The 22,986-nt window shown below is 46.1% G+C and overlaps 1 protein-coding gene across 1 annotated transcript in view; it reads right to left on the bottom strand.

Moving 5' to 3' along the window:
• Positions 1-22,986, bottom strand: part of RPS6KA6 (ribosomal protein S6 kinase A6) — a 626,385-nt gene that overhangs the window by 411,479 nt on the left and 191,920 nt on the right. The window contains exon 6 of the mRNA XM_085607823.1: positions 13,698-13,777. Coding sequence (XP_085463949.1) covers positions 13,698-13,777 — 80 coding nt within the window. The remainder of the gene's footprint in view (positions 1-13,697; positions 13,778-22,986) is intronic.

Raw genomic sequence — 22,986 nt, 5'->3', positions numbered from 1 at the left:
AGAGAGAGAAAGAGAGAGAGAGGAGAGAGAGAGAGAGGGAGAGAAGAGAGAAGAGAAAGGAAGGAAAGAGAAGAGAAGAAAGAGAAAGAGAGAAGAGAAAGAAAAGAGAAAGAGAAAGAGAAAGAGAAAGAGAAAGAGAGAGAAAGAGAGAGAGAGAGAGAGAGAGAGAGAGAGAGAGAGAGAGAGAGAGAGAGAGAGAGAGAGAGAGAGAGAGAGAGAGAGAGAGAGAGAGAGAGAGAGACTGAGACTGAGACTGCAAACAAAACCACAAGGGGAAAGTCCATAAGCCCGGAACAGAGGAGCAACAGCAACCCATCACCAGATTACACCGTCAAGGATGGCCCTACCTCCTGCGAGGAGTAGGAGGACAAGGGGCAGGCAAGCAATCCGCAGACGACACCGCCAAGGAGGGCCATAACCCCTGAAAGGAGTAGGAGGTCAAAGGACAGTGAAAAGAACCCCCAACGAAGAAACCGGTAGGGTTCCGAATATCTAAACAACAGAGGGAAAAAGCAGAAGTAGGCCCCCACGCTGTAAAGAAACTAGCTGGAGGGATGCCCGACCAGAAGAAAACAAAGAGGACACCCACAGAAGACAAGCCACCCAGAGGGAGGCGACTGCAAAAACCCAGCAGAGGGTCCTCGCAGAACGGGGAGGAAGGGCGGGTCGTGAAGGCATCTGCGGCTAGAATCGTCTCTACCAGATACATTGTTACCGAAGGTAAGTAACTTGTACATCTGATAGAGACTACTAGCCGCAAATTCCTCAATGTAGAATAGATACCCTAGCCATACCCAGAGGGGAGGAGGGCCCGCGAGAGAACCTCCCCACCAGGAGAGACCCTGTGCCCCAGTAGGGAACAAGGCACAAGGACAAGAAGGAAAAGGCCAGGAAATCCTAAACCCAACCTAGGGAGAACCGCCCAACACCCTGCAGGGGCAGACAGCGCCCGAAACGCCTCAAGGAACATAAGGACCACCTCAAACCCAGTGAGAAGAGGCAGAACCAGAGGCAGGGCCCACCGCAAGAAGCACCTACACAGAGATAGAAAAGAGCCGACACACCTCGGCCACAAGCAGCGGACAAGTCCACAACGGCTCCACCGCCAACAGCACAGGCGGAAGAAGAAAGGCACCGTTGCGCAAAGGCGGAACCAGAGGCAGGGGCACAAGGGAACACATCAAGACCATAACGGTGGAGTAGAACAAGCAGGCCTGCATGGGCATGCGCCCCCAGGAGCAGGCAACACCACGCAACAGTGCACCCAGGACAAGGCGGACACCAGCCGAAGGCAGAGGCCACGACACACCCCAAAGGAGGGGACGGCCCAGAAACACACACACACTGACCCACGAAAGAAGGAGGGAAAATACCCTGGCAGAAAAGAAAGAGAGAGAGAGACGGAAGACGGACCCAAGCCGGCCACCAGTACACAGAAGCCAAGGAAAGCCAACCCCTCTGGAACACCATACAGAGGACCAAGCCGAAACACAGGACAGAAGTGCGGAACTGCCACAACACAATGCTGCAGACAACAGGCCTGACCTGCCTAGCAATGGAGCGACAAGGAGAAGGACAGACTGAGTGCAAGCTGCTCCAAGACAGTCGGCAAGAAAATCGCACCTGCGACATACCGTGACGCCACGGAGAGCAAGGAGCCCGAAAGGTGTGACCACACCTCCCTAGCACAAGACAGAGCTATGTAATAGCTACAAGTACCCCACATAGGTTAGGTTACGTCCCAAGAAACATGGAACACCTCTTAGGAAAAAAAGCGGGGTGGGGCTTATGTGACCTCGCTGGCATCACACCTGCGGAGGACATCGGGGCGGATTCGCGTGGTGCCGGCCCTCGGCGAGCAGAGATGTTGGGCAAGAAAGTTTTTCGGGTCCAGTCTCACGCCTGGGCATAATTCTACGTTAAGGAATCTGCGGCTAGTAGTCTCTATCAGATATCTTTTTTCATAAACTCCTTTGAATAAATATTATTCGCCATTTGGTTCTTTGCATCTAAAGTACTGTTACTAGGAACAAGAGTGGGATTTTTTTCATAGTTATTACTCCAGGTCCACAGTGATCCTTGGGTCTCTCTTTTTGAAATATTATGTTTATGGTAAAAAATGTCAAACAGCAGAAGGAACTAAATTCAATTGGAAGCAAGTTATTCAGCTCTCAATGGTGTAGAGTTTGAAGAAATCGGTCTACAAATTATTCATTCAAGCAAGGTAAACTGAGACTTTTTGCGGTACTGTGATTGCAGTGTATTAATTACAAAAAAGCATACATGAAGAGGAAAGCGATCTTAGATAAACAATAAGAAATGCATTAATCTGAAAAATTGACAAATCACTGAATGTAGGAGAATAGCACGATACAACCATAAATCTGCAATGTACGTTGACCAACTTTCACCAAAATTACTATAAGACATTAAATTCTTGGCATGCCAAGAGGAACTATGTCAAGCAACAGATCAAATCTCATCTATCGCTTTTATAGGTCTATGACCTAGAGCCTACCAATAACCCGAAACTAGCTCAAATTAACTAGCTAGTAAAATCTAACCAAACTAGTGTTCATTTGGTGTAAATAAAGCTTCACATGTTTAATTATATAATGTACAATGCAATGTACATTACCTCATCGTCCCTCCCTCGCTTCCCTTCATTACACACGAGGCATTCCTGTCTCACCAGACACCCATAATCACTGATAACCCCCCCCCCCCCATCTTCCTGTTTTTTCTTTGTCTCACCAGGTTGATGCGTGTTCCAAGCACCAGCAGTGTGCGAGCTGCCGTTGTTGTTCTCTTTCTTCTTGTGGATGCCCGATCTCCATGCGGCACTGTGTCTGGGAGTCGCAGTGCACACCCTTGCCAGCATCTGCTCGTCATGAGACCAGATGGAGGTGTTAACGGCTCACAGTGGCTGGGGCTGTGCTCTTCAGGGGTGAAGGACAGCCTGGGAAGCTGCAGCAAATGGGGGACAGCACGGCTCCTCTGCTGTCGGTTTTAGAATAAAGTAACAGTAAGGGCCTTGGGGGAGGCAGTTTTTTAAATAATTTTTTCATGCATTTGTATCAATGTTGGATTGCTTGATCATATGCCCTTCCTTATTGGTACTAAGGAATTTTTTCATATTTGTCTCTCAGTTACTGATTGGTCACTGAGGGGAGGGAGGGGACAGTCCTGCCTATATCTAGGTGACTCCCTGCTGAATTTTGTTGCTTATCATTATGGTGGGGAAGCGTGCATCTAAACGCAAGCATGTACTGCCCACTTCTGAAGAGTATGAGCAGATTCCTGCGTGCTGGAGCAGGTCCAGGGGTCCTACGCTCCTTCTGCTTTACTCTCTGCCTCTGAGGTTCAGACGATGATTGAAGCTGTTGTGACCCAAGCTCTGGAAGCCAGGTCTGAGCCCAAGCACAGGAGCTCTTGTTTGGCTGTTGGTCCAGAAGACACTCCCTCTGGGGACTCTTCGGCTTCTGAGACTAGCTGTCCTTCTACCTCTACAGGGAAATTTGTGCATAGAGAGGAGGTTCTGGACATTCTCCAGCATATCCGGGAGAATTTGGGGTTTGCGCCTTTCTCATCCTCTGAAGCGGCAGAAGACATCTTTCCTCAGTATGTAAAGCCCCCTGTTTTTGGTATGTCATTTCATGGCCAGATCAAGGACTTGATCACTGGTGAATGGCGTGACCAGTTCCGTGCTTTCTGCAAAAACTGTATTTTCTGGAGCAGGGGGGAGGACTCTCTTCCAAACCCAGTTAAGGTGGAACTCATGTTGGCCATTCTGACTGGCCGTAAGGCAATTAATCCTGAGGATTGTTCTCCTTCTGATGCTACGGACAAAAAAAATTGAAGGAGTGCGTAGGAAAGCTTTTACTGCCGAGAATTTCACTTTGAAGGCTGGTGTTTATTCTGCTTATGCAGCTCAGTCTCTGGTTTCGGACTTTGAGAAGTTGGCCACGGCAATTCAGGAGAAGACAGATTGTTATGAATTGCTGGTTCATATAAAACAGCAGGCCAAGTTGATGGCAGACATGTCATCGAATGTTCTGAGGTCTTCTACCATGGCGAATGGTTCTGTGGTGTTGGCTCAGAGGAACTTGTGGATGCGTGACTGGAAGGCGGACTTCTCAGAGAAGACTTCTCTCCTGAAAATCCTGTTTGAGGGTAAATTGCTGTTTAGGGATCAATTGCACAGCATGATTACCAAGGCTTTCAAGGACCAGAAACAAGCTCTTCCTTAAAAGGGGAAGGCATCTTCATCTTCTTACTCTCTTCGCTTTTGGGATCCACCTTCTTCCTCTTGTTCCTCCCGTAAGACCTTCAAGCCTTTTTCAGAACGTCGAAGGAAGTTCCAGCTGAAAAAGTCATCCTCCTTGGCCGGCACTAATGAGCAGCTTAATTCCTTCAAGCGGAAGTCCTGACAATGATTGCAGGGCAGCGTCGTTGCTTGTAAGCGGAAGGCTTTTGTCTTTTCTAGATGCCTGGATTCGGGATGTGAAGGATCATTGGGCCTTGAACATTATCAGGACCAACTATTGTATCGCATTTGTCCCTCTGCCTCCCAGCTGAGGCACCATCCATACTCCTTCCTCCTTGGATCCCGGGAAAAGAAGCAGGCTCTGCTGAATGGGGTTCAGGCTCTTCTGGAAAAGGCAACGATTGTTCCAGTTTCAGTTCCCTTGGAGGAACGGGGACTGAGTTGCTATTCAATTCTTTTTCTGGTTCAGAAGGTGTCTGGTGGTTTCAGACCGGTTCAGGACCTTAAGAGAGTAATGTAATGTAATGTAATGGGGTTTTTATAAAGCGCAGGTTGCACTCCAGGGAGCATCTTTGCGCTATAGAGAAGAATCAGATCCTGATGATGAAACAAGCGGAAGGTAATTAGACTAGATTTGCGCACTGCCATTCAGGGAGAGCAAAAATCCAAGTCTTGAGGGCCTTTCTGAAAGTCGCTTCTGTGGGGATTAGACGGAGGGAGGAGGGAAGAAGGTTCCAGGCCTTGGACCCAAGTACTGCCAGAGATTTTCCTCCTTTAGTCTTGAGTCTGAACTTAGGAATGGTAAGAAGATTGGCCGTTTGAGACCTAAGGCATCGCATGGGGTTATAATGTTTAAACATTTTTAGAATGTAGTTGGGTCCCTTTCCATTGAAAGCCCTAAAGGTGATCAGTAAAATTTTAAAGAGCACCCTTTTGTTAATGGGCAGCCAGTGTAAAAGGTTCATTGCTGCCGTAGCTGAGGTCCTCTTTTTCCATCCTAGTACTAATCTGGCAGCCGCATGCTGTACAATTTGTAATTTATGGCGGACTTCTGAATGGGTGGGTCAGGAACAGTCATTTCAAGATGGTGACTTTGCAGTCCATAATTCTCTTGGTCGGTGTCCGGGACTTTATGACCTTCATAGACCTGCAGGACGCTTACCTCCTTATTCCCATGGCTCTGGATCATCAGAGGTTTCTGACTTTGGCGATAAGGGACAGCCACTTTGTTTGCTGTGTAGCTATTCGGTCTGAAGTATGCTCCGCGGGTCTTCACAAAACTGTTGGCTCCGTAGGTAGTATTGGCCCACAGTCAGGGGATCCTTCGTCATCCCTACCTCAACGACTGGTTGGTTCACGCTCCCTCGTGCCTGTTGGCTCGCAGTCACACAGGGGTGGTACTGGACATTTTCTAGGAGCACGTTTGACTTATCAATCTGGAAAAAAACTGCCTTGTTCGAGCCCAGGACCGTCTCTTCATTGTAGACCATTTGTGGGTGGTCACCTTGCCCAAGTTAAAGATCTGGTCCCACATTCTGGGTCTTTTGTCCCAGTCCATCCAGGTGGCTGCTCGTTGGCTTCAGGTACAGGGGGGATCTGGCTGCAACAGTGTTTCTGGTTCCCTGGGCCCATTTTCATTTGCAAAAACTGATGTCTCACATCCTGGTGCATTGGTCTCCCCACTCTCTTCTCAGATTCCTGTCTCCCTTTAGATCCGTGGGGACCTGGCTTGAGGCTTTTAAGGGATCATGCTGCGGGGTTGTCTCTTTCCCCTCCTGCCCACTAGATTGTCCTGATGCATGCCAGTCTGACGGGTAGGAGGGCTTGGATGGGGTGCATCGGACCAAGGGCTCTTGGTCCCAGTCTCAGGGCAGGAGGTCTTTGAATTGGAGGGAGTTGGAGGCTGTACGCTTGGCTCTGAGGACATTCTCTCGGTTTCTGAAGGGTTCAATCGTTCTGGTCAGGACGGACAACATTACGATGATGGCTTGTGTCAACAGGCGGGGGGGACCAGGTCCCCTTCTCTGGCGGTTGAGAGTTTGTTTCATTGGGCAGAGTCTCATCTGTTGGCGCTGTCTGCAATCCATATTCATGGGGTCTCCAACTCTAGCGGACACTCTCAGCAGGGCCATTATGTTGTCAGTGGATTTTTGCCTCCGTAGGGAGTTGTTTATGGAGCTTACAGTGCGCTGGGGTGTCCCTGTAATGGACCTTTTTGCGAGTGTTCAATGCCAAGCTGCCACTGTTTTGCTCTCTGAGTAGGGAGGGTCTAGATTGGATGGTGGACACTCTTTCCTGCCAGTGGCCTCAGGGGCTTCTTTACGCGTTTCCTCCCTTTCCACTGTTTCTCAGCTTCCTTCTCAGGGTCCAGACAGTAGGGGCGTCAGTTATTCTGGTTGCCCCGGCTTGGCCCTGGGTCTCCTGGTTTCCTCTTCTTGTGGAGATGTTGAAGGTGTGTAGAGGTTGTTGCCCTGGTCTCCCTCTCCCTTGGTGGTCCCTGTATTGCAACAGGATGTTCTGTCCAGGATGCGCTTGGTGGCCTGGAGGATGAGGTCTGTTGCATAATGGGGGTTCTGACAGGTTTGACCTCAATTCTGAAGGCGGCTACATGCTCCTCTACCAATAGGTCTTACTAGCGTTCTTTAAGTAGGTGGTGTCGGGGTAAGGGTTTGGACCCTACGTCTTCTACCTTGTTTGATGTGATTCTGTTTCTGCAGGAGGGAGCTTCTTTGAGGTTAAAGGTTGCCTCCCTTAAACTTCAGGGGGCTGCAAATAAGGCTTTTCTGAGTTCTTGGGGCAATCGGTCGGGTCCGATGGTTTGGTGAGGCAGCTTTTCAAGGGGTTGTGTGATGTTCTTTCTTCTCCTCGAAATTACTTCCCTTTGTAGGATCGGTCTTTGGGGTTGGAGGCCTTGATGGCTCCTCCATTTGAGCCCCTGGTCTCTGTGGATTTGCATTTCTTGTCCCATGAAACTTTATTTTTGTTGGCTATTTCTTCCACTCTGCGTTTGTGTGAGCTAGGCACTTTGTCTTTCAAGCATAATGTTTGGAGGGTTTTTGATGACAGAATCATTTTGAGGCCTGTCCTTTCCTTTCATCCTAAGGTTGATTCCCAGTTCCATCAGGACCAAGAATTGATTCTGCCCTCAGGTGTACCTGAGGAGCAAGAAGGTCTTCCGCCCACATACTCTAGGGACACATTAAAGTTTTAGGCGTGGGTAGAACAGACGTGTTTCTTGAAAATACACCATGGCTGTTTAACTGATGTATTCATTGATATCAAATCGGGCAGCCAGCTAGAAAGTGACCTTGATTTTATAAAAGTGCCGGCAGACAGAAAATTGTACACTCAGTTCAGATATGGCTGCCTACCCATTAATGCTTTTACTAATAGTTGGGTGACAAATACATCACAGCACAAGGGCTGACCCTCATGTCCATGCCCAAACGAAACAATAGGCCATTTATTCTTTGCCTGTGCTGCATATGCCAGACTTAGAAGGAACTGGCTAATTCCGGTTTGTAAACAGCTTGGGACACATAGCCCTAAAGATGCTCTACGCATTTTAAAGTCAGATGCGAGACCACTGTATGCATGTGCTACAGCAAAATTTCTGGGTCAATTTGGGGCGATAAGAAGGAGGGCTCTATCTACTCGCCCATTTGGTGTAAATAAAACCTTACTGAGATCGCAATGACCAGACCAACCGGGCGTGTACCCTGAACTAGCACATTGGATTGTAAATATATATTTTTTAAACTATTATCTTTTAAGTAGGGTCAATCTTTATCATTCTATTGCTAATTCTTCCTTGGGTCGGCGAGTTTGGACTCTGATTTCTCGGGCCTACGAGGCTTCTGGTCAGGTTTCTCCCTTGGGGGTTCAGGGCGTTCCACAAGGTCTATGGCTGCCTCTTGTGCCTTGTGATGAGGTCCAGGGGCCTTCCATTTCTGAGATCTTCCGGGCGGCCACATGGGCTTCCCCTTTGACTTTTGCCTTGCATTAACGGATTGTGCAGGAAGATGACCGGTCTGAGGTTTTTTGGTCCAAGTTATTGTCCGCTATGGGGCCTGAATAGAAGTCCTTTTTATTTTGTCTGTGTTATTCAATAAACATGTCTTTGTGCATTACCAATGTTGTTGTCCTGTTTGGGTTTGTACATGTAATGTGCATAGTGAAGGGATGCGAGGGGTGGACGATGAGGTAATCCTTCAATTACTTACAGGAAATGTAATTACTCTGAGTCCTCTTCCCTTGCTTCTATTGATTACATCCCACTCTCCCTCCCTGGTAGACCAGGCCAACCTTCCATTTATGTGGTGCCGGATTATGTGGCATTTTAGGAGGATGGAGGGGAGGGGGATTTTTATTGGTGATTTAGCAATCACATGGTATGGGTGTCTGGTGAGAAAGGAATGCCTCATGTGTGGAATGAATAGAAGTGAGGGAAGAGGACTCAGAGTAATGCAATTAAGTAATGTAAGTAATTGAAGCAATACATCACATGGAAGCAAACAGAAAGAATCTCCTTTGAGAACACAAGTGGTGTACCAGTACCAAAGTGACTCTCTGGTGCAGATGGAATGCAAGAGACCAACACACATGTCAAAAGATACTTCTTTGAGCACATGATGCTAAATGAGCCGAAGCAACTCCTACAAGAAGTAATTTTGACTAGTGGGTAGTTTCATCAGTGGCCACATACATGAAAACTGCCAGAATGGTGTTCAGCAATGGGAACAAGGAAGAATAAGCAAAAATGTGAAGAAGAAAATGTGACCATTTTCGATCTATGGTGGTTGTTGCAACAGCAAAAAGTCTAAAACTTTAATTGTTTATGTTGATGAAAAAGCTAATTTATTTGTGGAAAGTGTACGACATATTAAGTGGGTCTATTGTGTCTAACAAGCCAATACGACAGCTTCACCACATTTTAAAGAAAAGAAAAAAGCAGCAGCAGGTGAGAATCCTTTAAAGAACAAGAAAATATTTTATGTTCAGAAAAAGAGCTTTGACAAACAAATTACTACAGAAAGGTAAATGCAGGAGTATATCAATCTGAATACCACGATTTCGAATCAAAGGTTGCTGAATGTGCTCTATGGTTAAGGGTTTGAGAATGTTCAAGAAATTTAGCAGGTGAAATATACAGGTGTAAAACTTAAGGCTGACATTATTCATGATCAGAGGTGGTGGTGTTAATTAGGGCAATGTGGTCAGTGGGTAGAATGAAGGAGGTATCAGAAAATGTCTAATCGAAATATTAATCGGATTAAAAAATATATCTTTTTGCCAACTTGAATAGAACAGGGTACGCTTAGGTTACCACACACACACAAAGTACTCAAATACTGCATTAGTACCCAAAATACAAACCTTGGATTTCTCCCCAGGGTAACTGATATTTGTGTTGTAAAACCTACCATTTGCCATATTTTTTCATAATTTCCCACAAGGACTAGGGGAGCAGGAAATTCTCAAGAATGTTAGACACACTTGCTTTACTCGCTTTGTGCAATTTAAGGACAGTGTTTATACCGGAATACTTTCAATGATCACAGCCGCCACTATAGTTTATATATCTCAACAGAACAAATCCAATGAAATAGGATACTCTTCTCTAGTTAGACCCTAATTGCTTGCATTAGTCTTCCAAGTTAGTTCCCAAGCATCCTTTGATTTTTAGAGAAGATGTCAGGGAGGATACTGGCTTAGAATATTGGTTTTAATTTGAAGGCTTGAGCTGTGCTTGCTTATTCACTGTGCTCTAAATATATAACTAATTGTATTGTTATAGATTATATGGTTTTGTGTGTTCTGAATTCCATTCTATTTACAGCAGCAACTTAATCATGAGCCCAACAGAATATATAAAGATGCTTTCCCTGAACCACCTGTTTAAAAGAGGGCCAGCAATTAAATCAGCCTAGTGTAATTACTTGTACCATAGGTTTGCACAATCTGCACACTTCTTAGGAAGAACACCCACATCATCCAGCAATCTGCCCTAACGTCCATCTGTTATCTCAAAGGTTTTGTGAAGCTGCAGTCGATGTAGATGTGCTAGAGCCTCCTAGCGATTTACTATATAATCTTCAGAAATCCTCTGCCTGAATTGCATAATTTCTGTGAAAATCATAAAATAAATACAAACAGAAGTGATAAGCACACAGATGACTGAGTTACTGATGAGGAGCGTGAGTAAATAATTCTGTCTGAAGTTGCATAAATGTATTTCATAGAAAACAAGTTCAAACTCTTTAAGCACCATGTGTGAGTCAACCAATGCTTAAGTTTTGGGGGACTGACCCTTATTTTTCTGCATTAGACGTTTACCGAGCGCAATACGGGAAAAAACTAAGTGTAAAGACGAAGAAATATAGCAAAACCGTGACAGAGATAAAGGAGGAGTGAGATAAAGGAGCAGGGAGTGTCTTTTAGCAGATTAAAGAGGCACCAAGTGGATTCTAGATCACCCAGACTTGGTATTTGGCGCGCTGACATTTAGTTGCACTGGCCACGGGCTCCTAAACAGAGCTTCGGGCACCGGCAGTTTTACTAATCAAGCACTGGAGACAGGCATCAATCTTTTTGGTTTAAGCTACTCCTGAATACTCCAACCCTGAAATGTCCAATGATGTATGTATGCAAACGGAAAGGAGGAAGGAAAAAAGTGAGGTCGATGAAGTGAAACGGGCATGGACACTTGGGAAATTATTCTGTAACATCAGGGCTTTAAGAGAGCCGGGTCTCACTGGTGCAGAGCACCAGCAGTGTTTTTTAAAGGGGGCCTCGAAACGGGTTCCTATCGGGCTCTGTTTTCTGCCCTGGCACAGGTGGTCCGTTTTTTTCTAGACTGTAGTGACAACAGGCACATCGATGTGCGCGTGCTCACACTGCTCACTTCTCACAAGTGGAGAAGTTACGGCATGACGTCATGCCAAGTGAGCGTTGTAGGGGAAGGGAAATCCTTTAAAGAGAGTCATTTTCTCTCTGGATTTCCCTTCTCTTTTTGAAACTCAGGAGCAGCATCTTTGTCGTGGTGTCACCAGGGCTTTAACCCCTTCCCCGCTCATGACGGAACCGTTCCGCATGAGCCACGGTTGCTGTGTGCTCATGACGGAACGGTTCCGTCATGCCACGACCGTTGGCAGCCGCTCCGCCCACGCGGCGCTGTTTCCCCGCCTGTGCGGGGGGACAATGCAACTGGGCGGAGTCATGACGGAAACGTTCCGTCATGAGCACAGCTCAACCGTGGCTCATGATGGAGCGGCTCCGTCATGAGCACAGCGCCACCGCGCTGCCCCCCCGCACCCCCCAGCGCAGCGGCAGAATTCCCGCCGCGGCGAAGGGGTTAAGTGGAAGCTTTTTCAATATTATATACAAGACACAGTTGCTGCTTATTTATCTTACGCAACTAACAACCATAGACAAAGCCAATAGTCCTGACTTGTAGGTATGATGTTACTTGTTGTATCATATCTGGAATGAATGACAGAAACAGCAAAATACAAGTTGGGCGGAACACTATGTTAAGGACAGATTTTTAGGTTATGTATTTTAAGCCACTCCCTTAATTACATTGGCCACGCCCCTTTGAGAGACCCCCTAGTTATTCCATCCCTCCTTAAACCCTGTGTAACATGATATCGTAATGAGCTGGTGCGCCTGCACAGTTATGCTCTTTAGTCACCTGTTCTGCAGAAACAAGGTTCCAAAGTGAAAAGAAAACAGGTTTAAAGACTCGGTTTCTTGGACGGCATTTTGCCACAACCAGAAACACGCACCAGATTACAAGCATATATTGGTTAAAATAAGCCAGTGGGATAGAGCGTCAGCTGTAGTTTCTATGTCACTGATTGAAATACTGGCAAACAGGATTCCGATGTTCGACGGGTGCCTAAGTGGCCTTTCTGGAGGTAGATGGGCGTCCTTCACCTCCCTCTTATTGACGGCAGAGGTGTTACTCCCTTTCTCTCGCTGGGCCGGCCCATTAAGATATGCATATTGAGCTAGGCAGGGGGCCTCAGGAGAAGTGGCCTCATTTGTTTTCAGGTGTGTTTCAGCTGTGTAAACTAATCCCTGCATTTTTTTAATCCATCTTGGACCCTTTGTTTTTTTAAATAAAATTTCGCCGAAGCAGTGTTTTGCAGAAAGGCAATATGCAAATGTGGGCCACCTTTTGTTAGCGTGCCCGGGCCGATTGGTAATCCCAATCCGACCCTGAAAAAAACCCATTTAGAGGAAAAAAGCAATTTAGACCTTCATTCTATTATGCTACCCATGTGCTACAGACACAGAAAGGTGTTATGTATGGAGCATCACTCCATCCCACGTAGTCAATTTACAAAGTCTTCTTGGAGGCACAAAGCCTGAACCATTTGTCAATCGGTGTGCTGCAGCAATTTGCGGTGGGCACATAAAATAACGCTTACCCCCCCCCAAAAAGCTACACATACGTGTTTAAAAACGCCTGCTTCCAGACAATGTGCGCTCAGGCCCTGACATGCGCCTTGAGCTGTTGGAGAGCAGAGGCAACAGCGTGTAAGCATCATGAAGTCAGCCAGAATCTCCAATGAAAGTACTATCCGGTGATTACATGAGCGATGGCAGCGAGAAGTTCCAACAACAACAGCACTGTCTGGTGATCACATGGGCGGTGGGAGCACATCCTGTGAGGAACAATCATTGCCGGACACAGTTCCATTCATTGCTCTGTCCCGGAAGTGGAGGCGTGGAGCATGCGTATGGAAGAAAGCACGATTCCCAACCATGCGGAATGATGGCAGTGGGGGTGATCACAGAGAAGGGTCCAGCTAGGGCAGGGACAAGGCACTCGCATGGCTCAGAAAGGTATCTTGTGTCACTGCAGTAAATGTTACTGTTCAGATACTAAGCCACTGAGTTGAAATAAAAGACAAGTTTGTTTATTTTCCTCTCGAACCTAAATCTATTCCAGAAAATTAATCATCACACAAAATATCAGAAAGCAGACACCGTGCATTCTCTCCCCTTTCAGAGTAAACGTGTACATGCAATATCGGTGGAAACTTCAGAAAAACTCATCATGTAACATTAAATCTTAACGAGATGTTAAAAATGCCACAGAATTTCAGCAAATAACTAGTATCACCCGAACTCTCCAATCAATAAACACAACATTGACACCAAGACCAGCATGAAGGAGATTACATTTCCTTTTTCTGAACATGAGCCGTGGTATATCATAAAATTTAAACTGATGCTTCTGCTACACAACACATTTTGTAAAGCTGTTGAAAATAGCTTTTCCAGAAAAATGGGGACTTCAAACAGTATCCTCAAATTGAGCACTATGCCAGCGATGAGTGACATATTTATTATAACTAGTCAGAACAAACGGAAACAAACATGTTTAAATGAAAGCACTGAAAAAAATTCAGATACGTACCTCTTTGGATAATCGCGTGAACACATCTCCTCCCCTGAGAAAATCCAATATTAAATATAGCTTCCCTTCTGTCTGAAAGGCTGATTTTAAAGAACAAGTAGTTACAAATATTTCCTTGCCATGGTACAACTGTACACAATGAAGACGCATTAGCTTACTTTTAACTGCAAACAAAGAATAGATGATGGTTACATTGTCAAATGTTGTGAAATGAAACGGAAGGCTGAGGTGACAAATCATGGCCTTACTATTCCGACTTAAAACAATGTTTCCGGCAGACACGTCACAAAACGTGAAGATGGGTAAAACGTGATTTAGCACATAGCACTTGCATTTGCAAAAACGTCTTAATAACAATACTGTAATTATTTCCATTTACCAAAGTGTCGGAAAAACTATCATCCTGTGAACATGCATTTATCAGAAAGTCAACCCTCTCGACTTCTCAGTGTTAATTAATCGGTATTTATTTCACAAAATTCGGTGGACCAAATCAAATTCACAGATCTCAAAAGGCAGCGTGCCTAACCACATGGGCAACATTGACATTAGTTTGTTGACAGACAGCTCTGTTTTCACTAAACACTGTGGCAGTCACCAAACCAGACAGCTATAATAATGTTGCTGCAGACGGAAATGATTTAGCTGGGCCAAACTTTGAAAAGTCGGACCCGTACAGAAACCTATAGGCCAGGTTCACGAATTCTTATTCCTGGAGTAAGTGCATTTTTCTACGCGAAATGCAGGAGTAAGACACACCTTAGGCACATTTGCTCTCAGTCAAGACTTTATGATATGGGCCCTCTGAAATCAGCTAACATCGGTCACAAACCAACAGTATTATTTCAATGCCTCCAATTATTCTACAGGGTCACATTCAATTAGACTATTTGTGCTCAGCAATGGCGCGGTCCATTAGAAGAGAAGACAAATGTTAACATGCTGTATCTCTAAAATATTTCAACCAGCTCTTTCAGGTCTCACCAACTAGACAGCGTAGACATATTGTGGACTTAACAAAAGCATAGAGGAGTTTGGAGCCTGCCTACTGCTCACCATTGGTTGACTTTCTTGTCACTCATTTGCCAGGTTCTTATTCATGTCCCAGTTTGTCAATCTTGCGTTTGCCCCTCCAATGTATCATTGTCTCTTTACCATCACTTTTGGTTGACTGGGCCCTGTGCTTCCACCACCTGCTTGTCAAGCTCTACATTTTTGTCTTCAGTTACTGTAGGAAGCTGGCTCTGTATGTAATATACCAAAGTGAGGTATAGTGTGCACAGAGTCCAATGGAACAAAGGTAAGCAGAGGTAATGTTAGATAGCACCTCATTCTCTATTTGAGGTAGTGTGGTCGAGTCGTAAGGCAGTATCAGAGGACAGTGTTAAGCATTTGTTGTACACACTCAGTCAGCAAATGAATTCACACACTCAAAGACTGAACTTCAGACCAATTGTTTTTGTATAAAAATATTCTTTTTGTTATTTTATTTCCTAGAACCAAGCAAGCCTGGCACAGGTAAGTGATAAATACTTTGCAGTAAACATACAGTTGTAATACAGTTTGGATTGCAAGCGTAAATGTACTTTGATTGGATTACCGTAGTGTTACTGATAATGTTTTTCAGAATACAGTACATATACTTTGTATAGGGTTTTTGGTAAAATATCATGTAAGTTACTTTTCAGATTACTTTACTTACACAGTGCAGTATGCCTGGATACTGCACTGGGACATCTCCTGTAAACAGGTAAGTAAAAGCGTTTTGGTTATTTAGTTACAGTTTTAAAGGAAGGTTGTGATTCTTCCTTAAAGACGGTAGTCACATAGCCCACATAATAATTCAATTGCTACAGTTATGAAAAGAAATGTGCTGATAGAAGGTGCAAACACGCTGACTGGTAAAAGTGCATGCACTCTAAAGGAATGTTGAGGAAAAGAAATGTAAATGGAGAAGTGAGAACTTTCAAAGGACAATTGTAGGAAGCTGGCTCTGAATATACTAAACCAAAGTGAGGTGTTGTGTGCACAGAGTCCAGTGGAACACAAAAGGTAGGCGGAGGTAAAATAGATAGCACCTCACTCTAATTGTGGTAGTGTGGTCGAGCAGTAAGGCAGTTTCAGAAGACAGTGTTAAGCATTTGTTGTACACACTCAGTCCGCAAATAAATTCACACACTCAAAGACTGAACTTCAGACCAATTGTTTTAGTATAAAAATATTCTTTTTAGGTCTCGCCTGAGACAGCGCTTTAGCGCTGCTCTGGCGAGACTTGTAGTAAGCGAGTTTTGGAAGTGCAAACAGTGGCTTTTCAGGCCTCCAAATACAGTGCATGTGCCCAGGGCGCGCGCACCATTTGGCAGCCTGAAAAGCACTGCCTGATCACTTGCTTTGATGTCCTCAGTGAGCCGCGCGGCCACTGAGGACATCAAAGTGCACACCATTTGCCACCCCCTTGTTTTTTCCTTTGATCCCTATCTTTCCCTTCCTCAATCTCACCCTCTCCCTGCCTTTTACAACTGCGGCCCGCACCACTGCGCCCGCCCCCACTCCCCCCCTCCCACTCCCTCCTCGTCAGCTTCAGTGCGCTCTTGTTCTCTGTCTCCCAAACATCATCCAGCAACGATGCCATGGCTGGTTTCACTTTCTTTGTTTAATCACTGTGGCCTTTTATTTACCCCTCCCACCTGCCAAACAGCATCCAGCAGCATTCACCATGGCTTTTTATTTATGTAATAGAGCGCCCGTAATGCTAGCCTCAAAAGAACACCCAGCCAACCTCCCTAACAGCATCAAGCAGGGATCGCCGTGGCTCCCCTCCCACCTCCTAAACAGCAATAAGCAGCAATCGCCGTGGCTGGAGTAGGTGTAGTCACGGGTTATAGTTTTATTTTGGGGGTTTATGATTCTGGTTATTTCTTTTGAATTCGGTGCAACACCCTTGTTTCCAACACACAGCTGTGCCTGGCACTAATTGGGGTAGATTTATTCACATGGGTTCCTTCTGAGCTGTGAAACATCCAACGAGTATCTTGGCTAAACCAAAAAAATCAACCCCCCACCGCCCCGGAAGGTGGGGGGGGGGGATAGGGTGAGGTACACCTTACCTTGGACCCTTCCCCGGTTCCCTCTTAAATCCTACCCCAGCATCCTCCCTTTCAAGCCAGTTGTCACATAACATTTATTTTTAGTCAAAATTCGGCAACCACTATTCACAGCATTATCTCTGGAATGGACTCAAGAAGCGTGCACAGCTAAGAACCTTCGACTATTCGAGGCCTCAGTGTGCGGAGCAGATGACTCTCCCCAGACGCCACTGGCCCAGGCAGGCTGCTTCTCGCACCCCTTGAACCCCGCCCCCCGCCCCTCCAAGGACCCCTTATCACCTTTCGCCAGTCACAGCATTTCCACGGAGCTCTCTGATTGCACAGCTGCCGGGCCCGGCTCCTCTCGATCTGCTGCTGCTGCTCCTACCGATAAGAGTCCCGGCTCGTGGCATCTTTTCAAAAGCTGGGATTGAGCGTGGGCCGGTGGGATACCTGTTAAACAGAACTGAGCCCTGGCCCCTGTCCCTTTGTCCCATCGCTTCTGACGTGTTCACGTGAAGGCAAAGAGACAAAGCCAGAGTTTTTGTTTTGTTTTGCAGTTTTATATAGCGCTAACTCTACCCGAGCGCTTCACCTGAGCACCAGTTAGTTTACGTTACACACGCACATTCATCTTCGGATGGCGCAGGATGTTGAGCCGACACCGAGCTCGAACCTAGTTCCCCAGTTTTAAAGTCGGCAGCTCTGGCCATTACGTCATATCCTCTCCGCTGAGTGTGGCTATACTGCCTCTCTTGTATTAGTGATAAGTGAGAACCCTCCCCACCCCAGCCTCCCCGACCCCTCAACTGACTTTAAAATCGATTACTTTGGCCTGCCTGTAGTTAAGGGATATGTGTTTGTGTGCCAAGCACAGTGACGTGTTCAGTGTCACAGGCAGACAATATTCAATGGACTCGGTTCTCGCAGGTCATCTGTGTGTCTCCTCTCACAACATAACATCCCCAGTAGCTCGTTTTACTTTATACTTTTGTACAAAATGACCAGCTGCGTTTTTTTTCCTTCCACGCTACAGATTGCCGAGGCGGACGCAGCCAGTAACAAGCATTTGCAATGCAATAGGTCTCGCATTTATACGAGTTTGAGCTATTGGCATTGTAAATGACAATGCTTTTTATTTAAGTTTGTTTTTTTTAAAACATAAATAAAAGGCACTGTCATTTACAATGCCAATAGCTCAAACTCGTATAAATGCGAGACCTATTGCATTGCAAATGCTTGTTTGTTATTCTATTTACTAGAACCAAGCAAACCTGGCACTGGTAAGCGATAAGTACTTTGCAGTAAATGTACAATTGAAATGCAATATGGATTGAAATGGTATATGCACTTTGTTTTGATTTACAGTATTGTTTGCAGAGAAATGCAATGCTTTGTAAATACAGTACATAGACTTGAATGGGATTTTCAGTAAAATACCAGGTAAGTTACTTTTTAGATTACTTTTCTTATACAGAGTAGTATACCTGGATACTACTCTGGGACATTTCCTGTAAACAGGTAAGTAAAATCGTTTTTGTTAAATAGTATAATTTTAAAAGAATTTTTTTTACGTTTTCAAACTTCACTCAGAAACTTTTCCCAAAAAAACTGTCAATGTTATTCTATGGAGGAAAATATTGTCATCGGTTTTAGGGTAAGTATTTGGTAGTGAGAGTTGAGGTTCTGGGGGTAGACTCAGGTGTCTCCCAGGGTCAGAGATGCACTCTTGTTACACCCTCAGACAGCACTAGGGGGGCCGGGCGCATACTGCTGAGGCCCAATGTTATCCAATGGGGGAAAGGGGGCCTCCGGTTGGTGGCTGCTGACGAGCAAGCCACTTGGGTGTAGGTGCAAAGCTCCTAGACTTTAGCTCAGGGAAAATGGGAAAACAAAGTAGCACCAAAGGTGCACCCTCAGCGGCACTAGGGCGGCCGGTGCAGGGTGCTGTTTCAACATCGGGTGCCCTGTATGCAATGGGGAACCTCCGGTTTGCAAAGGCACTGCAGGCTTGAGGACGAAGGTCTTCTGGGTGCAACCACCACTTTGAGAGGTAAATTGGGAAGCTGGGGGTTGATTAGGAACCGTTGATTTGGCCACCCAAGGCTGTGGGGCATCGGGTGCAGGGGTGCTTTTTGGGGTCGGATCTTCTTACCAGCTCCTGGTTGCGGTTGGGGGGACCTTCCGGATTTAGGCTGCAGTAGTCGGCTGGAGGTTGAGGCAGGTCAAGGGTCGCCGGATCTTGGGTTAGGATCACCGGGGAGACCTCCTCGTGGTGTTTGCCCACTCAAACTCAGGCCGTGGATGGCAGGTGCAGAGTGGTGCGGATTTGCGGTGTCCGGCCGGAGCCAGAGGTTGCAGATGAACAAATCCGGTGTTCATGGGAGACACAGTCTTTGTGGTTGGAGGAAGGCAGGTCCTCCAGGGTCTTCGAGGTTGCTGGCTGCAGAACACACTGGGATTTTGCAGGAGCAGGTTCAAGGTGGAGACAGGCCGGTAGGGCTGGCGCAGAGTCAGTGCACGTCTTCCTCTTGTTAGCTTCGGCACAGCTGTTCGGTCCTTCTTTTCTTGTAGTTGTTATTGTCTGTTCTCTTGGTTCAGGGCTGCCCCCTAAATACAGTATTCAGGGGGCGTTTTAGGGGTCTTGAGGTCAGTAGCCAATGGGCTTCTGACCTTAGGGTGACTACACCGTGGGGGGGTGAGCACAATCCCTAATCCTGATTGGGGAGTGCCTGCCATCTGCAAAATGGAGGGCACTGAAGAGTGGGCTTCACCTCGCCTCCCCCACCGGAGTGGTGGAGTTGGCAGAGGTGGGCACAGATTCTGGGCTGGCTAGGTTTTCCTGCCTGTTTTGCCACTGAAAAGGAGGGGAGACAGGAAGGGGGCCTGCTCCTTATAGCAGGAGAGGCCGGGGGTCGCATTACAAAGGCTGCCAGGCCCTTGAAGCTCCCCTGCCACATATGGCTCTTCCTGGCCTGGGGGAGGTGTAAACACACCCGCCCAGGAAAGGCTTTGTTTCTGGGCTCAGGGAGCAAAGGCTCCCACCCTAGGGCTCCAGAAAATGATACAATTTACTAAGGGCTGAACTGTGGCCACAGATGTCAAATTATGCAGGTGGCCACTTCAAATACATTTTTTATTCTTTGCCCATGCTGCACAGTATCAAGGTGAAGCCTGCCTAAAAATCACTGGCAAAGCAATCAGGTCCCAAAGGTGAGACTTATTGCTCTTGCCGGTGCCTGTTCTTCTAAAGGACTTTCTCCAAACAATAATAAAACATGACAAGACAATTAGATGAAGCAGCTGCAGCAATATTTCTCTGCACTCGAGATTCACGTTCTCAGAGTAAAGACACTTTTTTACTTAGTACTGGGCGCAAAAAAGGAGGTGCAACAGTGCTTACGTACATGAATTTCCTTTCTCGTCTGTTGTATGTAATGTAGATATTTCTACTTAGAATCCCCAAGATTATTGCAGATCAAATTCACAAGAAATTGCTATCCTTGCTTTGTGGTGCCAAGGGCTATACTTATTCTGAAGTAAATAAAAGGGCAGGCTGGGATTTCCTGCTAAAAAGGCTTTCATACAGATAACTCAGATTCAGCCTAAAACCTGACAGGAATCCCACCCCGCTGGGGTAACGGGTGGCCCACAGTGGAGCAGAATTTTCCCCCTATCCTTTTAAAACACCTATTGTGGCTACCTCAATGAACGAGATCAGAAATGCCTTTCTTCTTAACTACAACCACAATTCTGCTAGAATTTTGGCAGCAGCTTACATGCAGGGAAGGGTTCCCAACATTTCCTTCCCCAATGTAACCTATAATCCATAACCCAGATTTTTTGCCATGGGTCACAGATCCCAGATTTAGAAGATGGAATGACAGTAGCCAACCACTACTGGAAGAACTATTTTCAGAATACTCAGTACTAGGGAAGAAAACCAAGAAAGCTAGGGACTGGACCTGTAAGATGGCTTTCACTTGACACTGTTGCAACTCTTGGCGGAATCCAGAATGGTTGTAGAGGTTGTGAGCAGGGAGAAAACCCTACTAGAAAACATGGTCTTTAACAAACAGACTTGGAAGGGGATTGCATAGCTCCAATGATAGATACATAATTAACAACCCATACCCAGGCATAAATGCGCACTTCCAATGGGAGAGGGATCTGGAGGTTGAGATGCTTGGGTACTACTATGGTACCAAGCAGCCAATTCATCATTATCTGTGCAGCATACGGAAAATGTAGGCAAAAGATAGTATTTACTCCCCACCAGATTGAATGCTGTATTTGGCGATTGTAACCTCTGTTGGAAGAATTGTGGTGCAAGGGGTGCAATTCTTCCATTTGTGGTGGTCTTGTGTGCATGTTCAGATATATCAGAAATACATATTACCTAATTAAAAAAATATAGGGTCTGATTCTCAAAGGGCACCTGCACTTGTTGTGGAGGACATGCAGTCATGAGGGAGTCGCCGCACTCTGGATTGAATCTCCACAAGGAGAATTCTCCTTGAGTGTGGAGACTCCCACACAACTGCGCGGCCTCTGCCACAAGTGCAGAGGCACTTTGTGAATAAGGCCAATAGCGAGAATCACACTGCTTCTACACCACCTGACGGTCCTAATGGAAGATCCAGGACAACATACTGCAATATCATCAGCTACCAGACTGGTAAATTGGTTTTGCATCTACTACTTGAAGTTAGTCTCGGCATGGCGCACGTCTGCAATCAACAAATCACTCCACCAGTGCATATGTGGTAGAGCGAGATTTTGAACATATTTTCAATGGAAAAATTATCTATCCTGCATGACAGAGTTTATAATTTTGATTCTGTATGGCTGACATTTAAGATATATATGTATATTAAGACGGAAAGTCTTCTGCATGGTTAAAGACGTGTATTCCTGCCAACTGTACTGTTGTTTGGATCTCTAATGCAGTTTTTTTGTCATACCAAACAAAGATCATGCATGTGTGCCATGACGTAGGGAAGTCTCATGGATTATGGTCTTGTTGGACCAGGAGAGGTGCCCCAAGCGCTACCCTCAGTGGAGGAAGGCTACCTCCTTCACCAGGTGTTAAAACGCATACATGCAGTTGTGGCAGCATACAGTGCAGTGTCCAGTAGTAGTGAACAGGTCCTTTTTACCCTGTAGCACAGGAGTGAGGTCTACAGACTCAATTACTTTTTAAAAAGTTCTACTGCTGTGTGCTTATCTCATGCTTGGCCTACATCAGATAGATGTGGAGTGATGCATAGCACAGGAGCAGTGACTCTGCGCTGGATGTTTATTGTACCCAGGGAGGGTACAGTACAGGGATTCAGCAGTACTATGTAGTACATATGAGACTAGTGCATGTGCTGAGTGTATGTATACCTATGTGGAATACAGGACATGATAGATGCAGAGCTGTGCAGAGTGTGCGCAATGAAACATGCTTGTGTGATGTACAATACATGAAGGGTGAAGTGCTAGGAAGAGTGCATGGGGGGGTGTGCGTGTGTGTGTGCGTTTTTTTTTTTTTTAAATAGCACACCCTGGTATGGTATGGAAAAGTGCCAGTGTTGAACTGTGCACAGACTGAATGGGTGTACTGAATGTATGAGTACTTCTACAATACATGGAGGAAACTGTGCTGGACAGTAAGTGTGCTGTGAAAGTAAGTGTACCTGCATCGGTTCATAATATGGAGGACCCTTTGTACCATCTTAGGAAGCCCAGACCTGCCTGGTGAAGACACGAGGAGTAGAGGGATTCCCCCAGACAGATGTGTGCATTGCTAGAAACCTGTGAGCTGGGTGGCACACAATGGAGAAAGGGACCCCCCCCCCCTCCTTTACACTTCAAAATATGGCTCTTTGATTCAGTGATAGATAACCAGGAAGGGGCCTGGACACATCTCAAGAAAGGAGATGGGGCTGATAAGGGACTCAAAAAGTCAGGCTGGGAGCCTGGGATTGACTTTTTGATGCATTTATCACTGTGGCTGACATTCAGGTGTGAACCCAGGTCACTCCCGTTAATTGTATTGTGGGACATTCAGCTTCGGTATCTTGCCTTCTGTGACAGACAGCCTTTCAAGGGGAAAGAAGAAAAGGAAAGGTAGACACTTCAAAAGAAGCAGAGCCCCACCCCCTTAGGGGGAAGAGTGACTTTACCTCGTGTTGGCTGAGTTGGAGCAGCTCCAATCC

Source organism: Triturus cristatus, chromosome 5_2 (genome assembly GCF_964204655.1).
Source record: "Triturus cristatus chromosome 5_2, aTriCri1.1, whole genome shotgun sequence".
NCBI classification, from domain to species: domain Eukaryota; kingdom Metazoa; phylum Chordata; class Amphibia; order Caudata; family Salamandridae; genus Triturus; species Triturus cristatus.
This window is presented reverse-complemented; position numbering and strand designations above follow the sequence as displayed.